Source organism: Cryptotermes secundus, unplaced genomic scaffold (assembly GCF_002891405.2).
Source record: "Cryptotermes secundus unplaced genomic scaffold, Csec_1.0 scaffold42, whole genome shotgun sequence".
Lineage (NCBI taxonomy): Eukaryota > Metazoa > Arthropoda > Insecta > Blattodea > Kalotermitidae > Cryptotermes > Cryptotermes secundus.
Window position 1 is genome coordinate 1066961 of NW_019720161.1, and position 14833 is coordinate 1081793.

At 40.9% G+C, this 14833-nt stretch overlaps 2 protein-coding genes across 5 annotated transcripts in view; one reads left to right on the plus strand and one right to left on the minus strand.

The window, feature by feature from the left end:
• Positions 1–961: 961 nt before the first annotated feature.
• On the minus strand, positions 962–12088 carry LOC111866875 (protein LLP homolog). Of its 4 annotated transcripts, none has more exons than XM_023856220.2 (3): positions 12051–12088; positions 2847–3009; positions 962–1520 (listed from the first exon to the last, which is right to left on the minus strand). In XM_023856220.2, the coding sequence occupies exons 1-3, from the start codon at positions 12072–12074 to the stop codon at positions 1231–1233; spliced, it is 477 nt and encodes a 158-aa protein (XP_023711988.1). In that variant the 5' UTR covers positions 12075–12088; the 3' UTR covers positions 962–1230. The 4 variants fall into 4 exon arrangements, with proteins under 4 accessions (XP_023711988.1, XP_023711996.1, XP_023712008.1 ...); XM_023856228.2 differs by lacking the exon at positions 12051–12088 and adding an exon at positions 5959–6064; XM_023856240.2 differs by lacking the exon at positions 12051–12088 and adding an exon at positions 5588–5860.
• Positions 12089–13522: 1434 nt separating this feature from the next.
• Positions 13523–14833, plus strand: part of LOC111866786 (protein PRY1) — a 96051-nt gene continuing 94740 nt past the window's right edge. The window contains exon 1 of the mRNA XM_023856047.2: positions 13523–13702. Within this exon, the coding sequence (XP_023711815.1) occupies positions 13620–13702 (83 nt within the window). The 5' untranslated portion in view covers positions 13523–13619. The remainder of the gene's footprint in view (positions 13703–14833) is intronic.

Below are 14833 nucleotides of genomic sequence, written 5' to 3' on the forward strand. Positions count from 1 at the left end.
TTGTGAGTCTGCTAGTGATAGTGACTCACAATCTGATAGTGAGTGTGGCAGGGGTGAACAAAAAATTGTGGCAACAGACAGTGAAAGTGACAGTAGCTCTGACGAAAGTGCGGGTAGCAACATTGCGGGGAGAGCCACATGGGGAAAAGTAGACAAAACGCCTGCTTTGGGACAGTTTACTGGAAATCCAGGGGTGAAGCAAATTCCATCGGACCCAACACAAGTGTCTGAAGTAGCGGAACTGTTTTTTGGAGATAGTTTCTTTGACACGCTATGTCAGGAAACTAACAGATACTATCTCCAACACCGTGAACATTATGACAGAAGTTATATGTTCATGGAGGGGGTTGATAGAGCTGATCAGTACTTGGCCTATTATTCTCTTCCTCAGAAAACAGTAAAGTGGACAAAGAAAGTTGCCTTGTGACTTATAAATTGTGCCATTTTCAATTCATGTTTGTTTTCAAAAATCTAAACACTCATTCAAAATTGAAATACAAGGCATTTCTGCTGAATGTGGCAAAAGCCTGGGCTACAGACCACATGGTGGCGGCAGACACACACTTAGTACGACCGGGGCCATCTACTCCCACCCCACGCAGTCCTCATTTTGACCCCCTGGGCGACTCTCGGGTGATATGCGGAAACATACCCTCGTGAAAATTGTGAAGAGTGAACATGCCAAGTGGAAGCAGCCTTCTAGGCAATGACGTGTTTGCACAGTACACAACAAAAGGAGTATGACTGTCTACATGTGCAAGTTCTGTGTAATGCCACTTCACAAAGGGGAATGTTTCCAGAAATATCACACTCTCGAGCACTTCTAGGAGCATCGGTAAGTGTTCTCCAAAAATTTTAGTTCATAAAATTCATTAGGAGATTTTATATTAATTTTTGAAGTGAACAGTGCACAAGTTAGGGTAGTACGTTTAAAAATGCTGGTCCCCAGGGTGATTTAAATATTTAAATTGCCAGTCCGCAAAGTGTTAAGGGAAATGTCCAAGAGTAAGTCAGAGATAAAGATGAGAAAATCAGGTTAGGAGAGCTGTCACATAAAGGAAAAGAATGGGGAAAGAGATGGGAGGAAAGGCTCGTTTGCAAAACCCACACAAAGTAGAAATGTCCGAGAAGGAGCAACAATGTGGGGATATCAGCTATTACTTCAACAGCTGGGTCATTACAAGAACGGGGGAAACACCGTGCAAACATACATCTGGGACGAAACTCCATCTAATTTTTCTTCCTCTTTTGTTTGTCTTGTATTCTCTTCCTCTTAACCTTCTGTTTCCTTTTCCTGTTTCCTATGGATCTCTTCTTCACTTCCCTTTTGCTCATCCATACTGGATAGTTACCATGCTCGTTCCTCAGTGTCCTCTTGCTGTAACTCTGTTTAACCTCATCAATTTCCATCACTTCTTTCTCTGCTTCATTTTCTTCTTCTTCTTCTTCTTCTTCTTCTTCAATTCCTTTTTCTTCAGGAATATCTTCAGTGTTTGCCTGAATGGATTTTGCATCAACAACTGAAAACAATTCAAAGTTAATATAAAACAAACTCCCATGAATACAGGGATCTAAAGAGAAGAGTCACAACTTTCAGTATGAGAACATTCAGGAGGCTGTAAACTTTCTGGGTTTCTTGTTCATGCTCAGTGACTGTGCTTGTAATTTAGATAAGATTAGATGGCCAAGTCATGTTCAATAAAATAACTGTAAGAGATTACACAGGTTTTCACAGCTGTAAGTATTAAGGTTATGTCTTCTGTGATGTGACACCATATAGTTTTGTATATCGATACTGTTTCAAAAGAACCTTCTGCCTCTGTCTTCTGAGTAGATTCCTCCAAAACACTAGTACTCATGATATAAAACTAAGCGCTTCACATCTCAGCAGACTGTAACCTTAAATATAACTGATGACTTATGATAATGACATCACCTCTAGAATGTGCTGACAAGAGGCCCCAGACTACAATCTGCCAAGTTTGCAAGCCATGAAAGCTGTGTCCATCAGGAATCCTAGGCATGGGTTGCCAACTCTAATACTCAAGGTTAGGAACAGGACAGTAGAGGATGCGAATCAGGTGGTTACATATGTGTGAAATAATTACAGTTGAGATATTAGCAATTTTCAAAATTTGGTGTCTGTTCAAATCAGTGTGCTTATGAACATATACAAAGACAACTAATCACAGAACAATTCAATAAAATTAAATATATCTGATGCCTGATAACAGTATCAACTCTTAATTCCATCGAAGGGGGTTCAACGTATTCTGTAGCCTAGCACTCACGGATGCTGTGATTAACATGAATCATCTGTCCTCTTGGTTGAAAACAGCTCATTGGATGATGGGAATTAATCATTTAAAAACATTAAATAATTTAGGATTGTCACCAGATAAACAAAGACCATAAATTATTTTTCAGTTTTAACATCCAGTTTACTTAACACTGACATAGAATTCAGAACACACAATGAGAGCGCATCTTGATGCAAGTTCACCTGAAAGAAGTGCAAATAACACCAAGAAACAGTGTAGTTGAATCAAGATTGAAGGATCAGGACACATTTATGGTTCGATCAGATTCATAAATCTTTTACACCATCAATACTCCAGTGGAGTTTTTAAGTCCAAATTTCACACAGAACGTCGGAAGTTCGATAAGCACACTTCATGGAGTAGCTCATGTCACTCATGATACTGACATCACACTTGTATCTTCTGTTCCACCTGGAATCTTAGCCTCATCAAAAATGTGAGTCATCTTAAGCCTCCCTGGAACACTGAACCGCTTTACTTTTGGAACTAGATTAAGTATTATCTACAGACTCTTTGAATAGTTACCTGTTGCTATATTTTCAATATTTTTCATTTCAATGTCTTCTCCATCTTCAATTCCCAAGACCTTCTTCAATCGGGCTAATTCCTTCTCTCCGTATCGTTCTCTCTTTATAGCCCTCATTTTCCGTTTCCACTTACTTCGTAAGCTTTTTGCCATACTGAACACCTGTAAGGGGCAAAACAATACATGTAGGTATACAGAATTTTCCAAGATATTTACTGAAATTTACTTGATATCAAGTTGCAATTTACTCCAAAGTCTGGGAGTATGTAACGATAGATTAAATTCTGTTACTGCTGTTTTCTGATTTAACTATGATAATGGCAGATCTTGGTGCAGACTTAGAGAATATGAGAACAAATTGATCTTCCCACAACATTTTGAATAGGTGGAGGAACTACTACTCTCTGTTATTGAATGTATATAGGATCAGTGATGTTAGGCAGACAGAAATCCATACAGCTGAGCCGTTACTACCTGATCCTGACCCTTTTGTGGTTGAAAGTGCTATTGCAAAATTGAAACAGTACAAATGGCCAGGTAGTGATCAAATTCCAGCAGAACTTACTCAAGCAGGAGGTGAAATATTACATTCTAAGATCCACAATCTAATTACTTCTATTTGGCATAACGAAAAATTGCCTGATCAGTGGCAGGAGTCTATTATTGTACCAGTTCACAAGAAGGGTGATAAAACTGACTGTAGTAATTATCGGGGGATATCACTGCTATCAACTTCATACAAAATTTTATCCAATATTCTTCTTTCAAGGTTAAGTCCATATATAGATGAAATTATTGGGGATCATCAGTGCGGGTTTCAACGTAACAGATCAACTACAGATAAAATCTTTTGCATTTGACAGATATTGAAGAAAAAATGGGAGTACAATGACACAGTACATCAGCTATTCATAGACTTCAAGAAAGCCTATGATTCAGTCAGGAGGGAAGTATTGTACAATATTCTAATAGAGTTTGGGATACCCATGAAACTAGTTAGGTTGATTAAAATGTGTTTAAACGAAACGTGTAGTAAAGTCTGTGTAGGTAAACATTTGTCTGATAAATTTCCTGTCCAGAATGGTCTAAAACAAGGAGATGCTTTATTGCCACTCCTTTTCAACTTTGCTTTAGAATATGCCATCAGGAAGGTCCAGGGAAACCAGGTGGGAGTGAAATTATATGGGACACACCAGCTGTTGGCCTATGCCGATGATGTGAATCTACTGGGTGATAATGTAGATACCATAAAGAAAAACACACAAACTTTAATTGACGCAAGTAAAGAGGTTGGTCTAGAAGTAAACAGAGAAAACTAAGCATATGTTGCTGTCTCATCACCAAAATGCAGGGCAAAATCATTATATAAAGATAGGAAACAGATGTTTTGAAAATGTGGCACAATTCAGATATTTGGGAACAATGATAACAGATCAAAGCCCGATTCAGGAGGAAATTAAGAGCAGATTGAACTCGGGTAATGCTTGCTATCATTCAGTCCAGAACCTTTTGTCTTCTCGTCTGCTGTCCAAAAACGAAGACCAAGGTGTAGGTGGGTGGACAATATTAAAATGGATCTTAGAGAGAGTGAGAGAGAGAGAGAGGATGGGACTGATTGGATTGATCTGGCTCAGGACAGGGACCAGTGAGGGCTCATGTGAACACGGTAATGAACCTTCAGGTTCCATAAAATGCTGGGAAATTCTTAATTAGCTGCAGAATTGGCGGCTCCTCCAGAAGGGCTCAGCCCCATGAGTAAGTAATTGGTATGCTGAATATTTAGACATAACAGAATAACTGACAGGAATGCGGAGAAAATGGGCAACTTAAAAATTTGTACGCTTTACAAAATTGTAATAAAAAAATGAGTAGGGACGAAACCATTTGGAAACCTTGGTGTAGATGGGACGATAATATTAAAACTTAAACTGGATTCAACTGCCTGAGAATGGAATCAAGAGGTGGGCCCTTAAGCTGCTCAAGGCCTCTTCTCCATGGAGTTAATCTGCACTACACATTACATTATTTGCAACCATATATAGGTATAAGAATTGATTGCTGTTCCTTAAAGTTGGGCTGACCCATAACACGTTAAGTTTGTGCCATGAAACTATGACATCTAGAAAACTTACTGCAGACCTATATGGACTGAAACAGGTATCTCTTAGAAAACAGCAAAATGATTTAGAAGTGTTAAACCTCATGCCAAATATAAGTACATACATTCTAAAGCACATTACATACAGCAGATTTATCACAATTTCATACACACTGAATAAGCCCTTCATCTGCACATTCACTTACTTTATAAACACGGAAGAGAAAATTAGAAAAGTAATCTTAATGCATACTTCCAAATTTCCCGTCAGTATTACCACAGAAGTATTACATTCACACATTAACTAATAAAGACCATTCACTTCACTTCAGGATATTAAAATATGATTGTACACTTCAACAAACATTTTATTAACCACCTGAACATCCAAATTTTGTACAAAGCAAGCTAGAAAATAAAGTACTATAAAACTGTTGAGACAAATAGATGTAAATTTTGTTTTAAATGTGGTCACAATTCAATGTAGAGGTGGCTATGAACAGTTCTATTTTCTGGGATATAAAACTGTGTAATCTGATGAAAGTCAACTTAAGTTTCGGAGGAACATGTACCCTCCATTCTCTGGGTCAAAAAATATGNAAATGAGAGTGAAACAGGCAGCAAGCGGAGTGTTCCCTGCACCTGTGAAAGGTAAGGCAGGGTACAAAGGTTCCTGGTCTTCCTGATCTGCGGCTTCTCGAATGGTAAAACGCAGCGATACGTTTCACCTCCATACAGGGACGACTGGGACACACGTGGGATTTGATGTTCTTAACCTGCTTTGCGCTCTTTCTTGCTCGGCTTATTACTCGACCCTGAAAATGAAGGCGGCATGTACCTCTGTTACAACAGTTGACTTTCAATGGACTATACCCTATTAGATTCCTGAAGAGAGAACTCTCGTTAGCCAATACAAGTTGCCTTCACGAACACGCTACAAACGTACATTTCCGATTTGTTCGTCTAACATACTCAATGTAATGCCAGCTAAATGATTAGACGTTTTAACTTACTAATTATGACCGACGAACAATTTAAAAGTAAATGCTCAATTTAAATAACACAGGACCACAACACGTGCATACTTCACCATCAGATCGATCAGATCTACGCAAGAACATCACGTAACACCACTTTGTTGGCGGGAACAACAGAAAAAGAATCACCTACATTTCCAATTTGAATGCCATCTGTGTATGCTAGAATAGTCTCATGTCCAGCGTCGGTAGTCGGATCGGTACGAAGCCAAACTATTATTCCACATCCAGGTTTATCCTCATCCAACCAGCTTTGGGTACATTACATTGCCTTGCATTTCCTAGATCCAGCCAGATTTAGTCAAAATGACTGTAGGATGGGTAATAGGTCGTAAATACGAAAACATATATACAGTACAACTGAAATTTTCATCCAAGGAAAAATAGTGGTTACGGTTATTAGAAAATACTCATTCACACAACCTTTAAAAGGATGAGTCACTTCTTAGACAATAAGTATTCATCAACGGAGTAGATTGAGTGTATGTTTAAGTACCATTTTAGTGCTATTTTAAATCACGCTGTTTCATTCATATGACTTTTGGGATCAGATGGCAGAGTACTGAAAATTTTGATCCCAGCATAATACACTCTTTTCTATAGGCATGAGAAGTTAGCAGCTGGTTTTCTTGAGACAGTGTTTGTATTGTGTGTTAACACAGTGTACAACTGCATTGGTCTGAAAATGTTCTTTGCTATTGTAATGAAGTTTATTAATGAAAATATATATTCACACGTAAGAGTTAAGATCATCAGTCTCTTGTAGAAGGGCTATGGTGCAGGCCTAACTTGGAGTTATTTCGAGATATACTCGTACTAAATGAAAACATCAGGCTTGACCATCGAATGAAAGAGAACGGAGAAATTGAAGAAGTTATACAATACCTAACACAGAATATCCAAGATGCCTAGTGGAAAGCTACTCCCCCAATACATAAGATGAAGCACAGAAAAATAAAACAAACCCTCTACATCAGACAACTGATTTCAGAAAAAAGAAGAGCTAGACATATCTGGCAAAGAACCAGAAATCCGTTAGACAAGACAAACTTAAATAGATTAAACCATAACCTCACGAGAGCTCTACAAGAGGCAAAAAAATGATAACGTTTACTCGTCTATTATGCAGCTCTCCTCTGACGACTACTCTTTGTGGAAAGCAACAGAGAGATTTACACAACCAGTCACAAGCATCCCACCTATAAGGAACACTGACAGGACATGGGCATGTTCTAACACCGAAAAATTTTCAGCTTTTGCTGAACACTTAGTAAATGTTTTTGGCCACGCCGTAGGTCAAGCGGTTAGTTGCTGGCTTCCCACCGCAGTGGCCCAGGTTTGATTCCGTGTCTGGTCAAGTGGGGTTTGTGGTGGACAAAGTGGCGCTGGGGCAGGTTTTCTCAGAGTACTTCAGTTTCCCCTGCCAATCTTCATTCCACAAATTACTCCACAATCACCCTCTCCTATCATTGGGGGCTTGTACAATAGGTCAGAAGTGGCCGCAGTACAAGGGACTTAGTCCCACCCCAGCGGCCTCCGTAGTCTAGGGGTAACGTTCCCACCTCATGACTCAAGGTATGCGGGTTCAAACCCGGCGGAGGTCATCGAATTTTTAAGGGCGGAAAAATTCAGGGAAGAATTCCTCCGGGAGGGACTTTAAGCCGTGGGTCCCGTGTCGTAGCTTTACGGCACGTAAAAGAACCTCATGCCTCAAGGAGGTCTCTGAGCCAAATTACCAGGACATTTCCCACCCAACAATAGTCTCTAACGCCTCTGGTAGATGGGGGAAGCATCTAGATACTGCTCAGCCAGTAGAGGCCGAACTTGCTGGCTGAGTCGGGACTGATGGCACGCACCAGTATCGGTAGGGTATAGAGACTGGTAGAATATCACAGGGGGACATACAATAGACCACTGGTTGCGGTGCATGGGGAAACCCACCCCCTCGAATAATAATAAAATAATAGTCCCACACCACTAGCGTATTCAGTCCTCCTCAAAAGCAAAGTATCAATGATGCTGACATTGAAGACTTCCTACATGCTCCCCACCAGTTATCACTTCCAATAAAAACCTTCTCACCGACAGAAGTACTTCAGGAGATAAAACTATTAAATCCTCTGTTGTGCCCCAAGGGGTTGGGGTAGCGCCGACCCCTAATGGGCTCGTGGATAGCTCTTACCGGGCTCGGGAGATACCAGGTAAAATAAACACACAGGTACAAAACACATAGAGGATACCTAACTTATAACATGAAAATAAATCTAACTAAAACTTAGAAGTACAGGATATTCATTCTTTGGACTATCGCCTCCTCATCATGGAGTCCTACTCAAATCAGTCCTTCATATTCACAGTTCTGAGTGTTTTAGTTTACCACTGACAGTGACCCGAAAGGAGGCAAGTACTCACTCGAACAGCATAGTAGACACAGAATGGCGACTCTTGCTGGTCCCTTCATTGTTGGCACTGTCACAGAGTTCGGTAGCCACAACTATGCCCAACAGCCCTCTCCAGCACTCACATCTGGGGCTTTTATAAGTCTCTATGCGACGCGCGAGTACTACCCACGCGTGGAACCGCCCTAGAATAGTCTTTTCCCATTGGCATTCGTCTCTTGCCGTTTCAAAACTTGCCCATATATGGTCACTGGTGTGCGTGCGTAGTTCTCTAACCGATGCATCATAAAATGGCTGCCTACCAGATACCACACACTCATTAGTCTGATCTCATTCCACTTCCGGTTCATCATCCTGTGACTGTTCTTTCCATTTTATTACAAATGAACTAAAATTAATGATAACACAAAATATATCTGGCATCTAGTGCCGGGGCACAACACCTCGCAAGGCACCTGGACATGATTTGATAGTCTGAGACATGCTGAAGGATCTACCATGAAAAACAGTAGTCTTATTGACCACTATATGCAATAGTATTTTAAGACTTGGATATTATCCTATTCAGTGGAAACTAGCACAAGTCATAATGGTGGCCAAACCTGGAAAGTCCCCAACTGAAGCTGATCGATAAGTCTACTATCAATAATGTCCAAAATCTTCGAGAGGCTTCTTAAGAGAACTGAGGAAGCAGTGCCACTAAATGAATCAATACCTGACCATCAATTTGGATTCTGAAGAAAACAGTCAACAATCCAGCAATGCCATTGAATTATCAATAAAATTAAAACCAGTCTTGAAGCCAGAGAGTATTGTGCTTCAGTGTTTCTAGGCGTACAACAAGCCTTTGACAAGGTCTGCATGCGGGACTCCTATACAAATTAAAAACATACTTACCTGAATGATTCTACATTAGTTTGAAATCTTATTTACATGATCGATACCTTCAAGTGAAATTAGACGATGACCTTTCCGAATATAAACCTATAAAATCAGGAGTTCCCCAAGGTAGCATGCTTGGACCATTCCTCTATTTAATTTTCACTACTGACCTCCCACAAACTAACAATACCTTAATTGCCACATTTGCAGATGTTACTGCTATACTAACATCAGATCTAGATCCTAGAAGAGCATCTGAAAAGCTGCAGTAGCATCTCGATACTCTTTATACACGTATGTGGTTACAACAGTGAAAGATACGCGTTAATACCACCATCATCATCATCATCATCATCATCATCATCATCAGTAATCTGTCAAGACGACAGGTCCACAGTCTCTTTCAAAACAATTCCTCCACTTAATGCGATCTAGAGCTTTCTCCTTCAAATGACAGTATCCTCTTCTGTCCCCAAGGTCATCCAGCATCTTCTTACGTCTTCTTCCTCGTCTTCTTGTCACTTCTATCCGCCCATCTATCTTTCCTTCGATAGCTTCTTTTAGAAGGCAGTTTCTGCGTAAAACATGACCAATCCAATTAGCCTTCCGTTTTCTTATTTCATGTAGGATATTCCTCTGCTCACTGACTCTAATTAACACTTCTTCATTTCTCACATAATCGGTCCAACTGATCTTCTCCATTCTTCTCCAACACCACATTTCGAAACTTTCCAGATGTTTCTGATCTACTGCCCTAAGTGTCCATGTTTCAGCCCCATACAGAGCTATGCTCCAAATGTAGCATTTCACTAGTTTCTTCCTCAAATTTAAGTCCAATTTGCTGGTAAAAAGATTCTTCTTCTTGCTAAATGCAGCTTTTGCCATGGCAATCCTGGATTTAATTTCACAAGTACACCTTCCATCATCTGTTAACAAGCTACCCAAATATTTAAAACATTTCACATTCTCCAGTTGTTTTTGGTCTATCTTTATTGTGACTGGGGTTGGTTGTCTCGAAATTTTCATTACTTTTGTTTTCTCCACATTCATTTCCATGCCATAGCACCTTCCAATTTCAATTAGTCTATCAAAATACCACCATATCAGTCCAAATAACATTTACTACAAAAAGAAGCAGATGTCCTCAGTTTAACATAAACAACAACCCTATACCAGTGAAAACAGAGGCCAAATACCTCGGACTCTACATAGATGAGAAGCTGACCTGGAAAACGCACATAAAAGCGAAGAGACGCTAACTTGATCTAAAAACAAAAAATATGTACTGGCTACTCGACCGTAAGTGCAAACTATCTCTGGAAAATAAACTAAACATTTACAAATACATACTTAAACCAATTTGGACATATAGCATAGAACTATGGGATTGTAGTAAACCATCAAATACCAAAATTCTCCATTCCAATCCAAAACACTCCGTATGATATCTGGAGCACCATGGTACATCTCTAACCAAACTCTACATGAAGACTTCAAAATACCATTAATACAAGATGTAATTAAGTCAAACATGAACAAATACAAAGATCGAACAACATAGCATGTAAACCAACTCATAAGTGACCTATTCACCCGACCCTTGGAATAAAGAAAACTGAAGAAAATCCGGCCAGAAGACCTTGTCGATGATATGTAACCACATGGAGAACCATTAATGAATGGTACACGTCACAAGCCTTCAAATTTTAAACCATTTACTTAATACTCATAATGTTACTGTGGAATAGATTCTAAATTTGCAAGAAATAAAATAATAAAAAAAAACTGATAATGCTTACGGTTCCGGACTTATGGGAGAGACTGTAGGTAGTGATTTTCTTGCTCAGTACAGCATAATGCGCATGAATCAAGGCGGATTTTTTTTAGCGGGAAAGTTTGTTTAGAGGGCAACTGGAGGTAAGGGCCAAGGTGCATTGCCAACTGATAAAGATATCATATCAGCATACAAAGTGACGTAAGCCGTAAGATTAGTCCAACCTCCTGCCCCCAGACATCCGGTATTCCAGACCTAGACCTTCCAGCCCTCTGAAGGTAGTTTCATGGCCGTGTTTTCAGCTGACCCGTCTTCGGAAACAATGCCTCCGAAAACATTCAATGTAAGCAAGAATGTCCAAATTAATAATAATGTCCATTGCACAAATTCTGATAAAGAAAACTGTAAAAGTTACACCTCTCCCTGTGCTCATCACTTCGAGCACTAGGCCAAGAAGACGTATGGGGGAATGGATGTATAAATCCACGTTTTCTTGACATCGGTACTTGTTGGAGGTGTGGTCAGCTTCACGCCGCGGCCGTTTCACCTCCTAAGCCCATAGTACCCACTGGACAGGAGGCTGGGTGGGCCCCAGAACCGATGTGGAAGACGTGAAGAGGAGAAAAATTTGACCCCTACAGGGATTCAAACGCCGACCTCTCAGCTGTCGAGCCGGTCCCTATACCGACTGTACTATACAGCATACAAAGGAAAACTGTAATTTACATAATATAATTGGAGAAATCCCGTATTTGTTGTGCGTAGAGGCGATGCCTTTATGTTGCGTAGTTCACTGTCGCAAAGCTTCCAACTGTCATCATTAGCATCTTAGCCAAGGGTGTACAAACCTTCCTTTGGGAATGATTCACATCTTAACACTTGACCTGCTTTGTCGGCGATCCCCTTGTGTGAATTGATTAGAAAAATCCCTAATCTGAATTCTTACGCAGCAAATCGAGAGTGTAAACTCAATAACGTAGATTTCACCAAAAAACGAAGAACACAATAATTACCAAAAGACGAAAAAATAACAGCATGTCGTAATTGTCTGTCTAAATCATCTGCGACGGGAAGTCATGACTCAAGCTGGCAACCTTACTGCAGAAAAATCCTGTGAGCTCAACGATATTTCCTATGCGGAGATTTCAGTTCCTAGGACCCGGCACACGACGTCTCTCCCAGACCACTCGGGTCTCTGTCTACCATAACATTATCAATTGCCCCTTGATTTTTCCTTAAAAAAAAAAAAAAGAACTCTGTGGTTTGAGTCCGCAAGCGAACTATACCGACCGAGCGACAGCCGTTTGCCGGCGAAGTTAGTGCCAACTTTAGCTGATAGAGGGTGCCGCGTGATCAGCGCAACGAATCCCCATGGCCGTTAATTTCGGGTTTCTAGACCGAAGCCGCTATTTCCTTGAAACAGCTCCTCAGTTATCCTCACGAGACTGAGTGGACCTCGTTCCAGAACTACTACTTCTCAGAAAATCTGGTAGCGCCGGAAATCGAACCCGTGACCTCTGGATCTGTAGTCAGGAACTCCGACCACTAGACCACAGAGGCGGTCTTGCCTTTTCTTACACAAAAACAAACTGGCCTGCTGAGGATCATGCTGGTCATCCTGTTCTTGTCACCTATTGGTTCGCTCGGTTGTTGTGTAGGAGCCAATGGGTACTCACGGTTCATTCTGTACTACGCGCCAGCCAACGGGAACTGACCGTCTACCATTTCCTTCCTGCTTCATATTGTGACATGTAGACCAATTTCTAGGCAACGCCCGAAATACGCGCACGCAACAATAGAACCAGTGTGGCGAGACGGGATTTCTATGTGGTTCGCATATATCCATTGTTCGGCAACGGATGTGTTTTCTATGAGTCCACCTTGAGACTACATAAGTAGTCCAGTCGTAGAATGAGAATGGGACGAGTCCTTGGCAGTCAAAGGAGGAGGGTTCGGCTGAAAATTGAATGTGAATTATTGTAACTGATTGTGATTACGAGTGATTGTAAAAGTAGGTGCCAATAAATCCAATCTAAAACACATTATTAGTCACGAAGCCATAAACACGTGACAATATATAATTCGAAATTGCTGTAAGCCGATTACTCTGCTTTCCACCTCCTTCCACTCTGGTTTCTTGCTTGGCTTATTTTTCTTCATGAGGTTGGGGGGGGCATGTTCTTTCGAAACGTCAATTGACTGTCAACGGACTACACGGCTTTATATATATTATTTGTATATTTCCCTTCTTTCTTCAGTTTATGTTATATTTAAAGATCTTGTTAGATCAGATGCCTGTCTGCCTCCCTCCGACCCCCGGTGACCATGTACATAGTCCAGTGCCAAAGGATTTTTAATGGTGACGAGTACTTAGTAATGCGTATTTATGAGAGTTAACACCCCTGACGACCTCTCGATCACAGGGATCTGAGTCATTAATGTGTACTGCCAGACGCAAGTTCCTTGACGGAAGTGGAGACAGAGGAAGCTAGTGTTTAGGATGCAGTAGTGTTGGTAGCTGCACACATAGTGGCACAGTTGCTTTATAGCTGAGAAGCGTGAGACAATTTGCAGTTGCAGTCATGGGCTGTAGTAAGTCCAAAGTGTCAGACGAACAAGAGGAGGCGCCGAATGTACGAGACACCACTGGATTTGATGAACATGGGTACGTAAGGAGAACAGTTTTATAAATTTTCCATGTGTAAATATTAAATCCGATACACAAAATATCTCTCATCGGAGTTAGGACAACAATGAAACATAATTAATATTTTTATAATACACAGGGCTAAAATGGGGGTAGATATGGACAAACTACTTCTGTTTAAATCCATAACGACTTTCTTTTAATGAAGTTATTTCCGTTGGCTTGATGCGTCATAAGTATCTTTCCCAACAACGATTTCCCGAATGTGGTAAGGTAGAAAAGGTAAAGCTATTCCGGTAACAGGCCGTGGAGGCCCATAGGGTTGTGAGACGTGGAGGTTCCCACAAGGCGTTGAGATTGTCAGCCTTACGCGTCCGCAGCCTTTAACCCCCAGGAAGATTCCTGGTACTCATTTGTGTTAGAGGCTGAGTCGACCTCAGGGCCATAGAGCGGCTGGAAGGATTAGGTCAGTTGAAAAATCCAGTGACATCGGGAATCGAAGCCGCGACCTACCAGCTTGTAGCAGAGTGCCTCAGCCAGCTACGCTACGGCATGACATCATATATGGTGTTGTACAAAGTAAAATGCTTCTCTTCAGTGGGCAGTATCAGATTAAGTAATGATAGCCAGCATTTGGGGCGAGTATCGAACTGAGGACATGAAGTACTGGTGACACACAACGGTAAAATGGTTACTGGCTTCACTTTCATATTCTCGTTCCATGTAAATTGACATGTCGAGTTACTTGAATCTGAAATCGCTCCAGATGCATATTTGTCAATAATGTTCAGTGATACTGAGTGCGATCAGGTATTGTGGGCTGACTTCGGAAAGATTAATTGTTTCGCTTACTCAGCAAATCGAAGGACTGAAGCAGTACGTTCCTCCGAAACGTCGCTAGGTTTAAACCGAACTACACAGCGCTAACTCGTCATAGATCAGCTTCAGATTACGGTTTTCTGGAATGTGACGCCGTGTAATTTCCTAGATAGGAACTAGCATTTCGAAGAACCTCCTGCTTCCAACTCCTAGCTTCATTTAGGTGGTTTTAATCAATGTCGAACTGAGTGGCAAGTGCTAGTCTCAATATCATACTCCCCCCCCCCCCCCCCACCACCATTTTTTTTCTTTTTGGTGCCCTTTCTCATA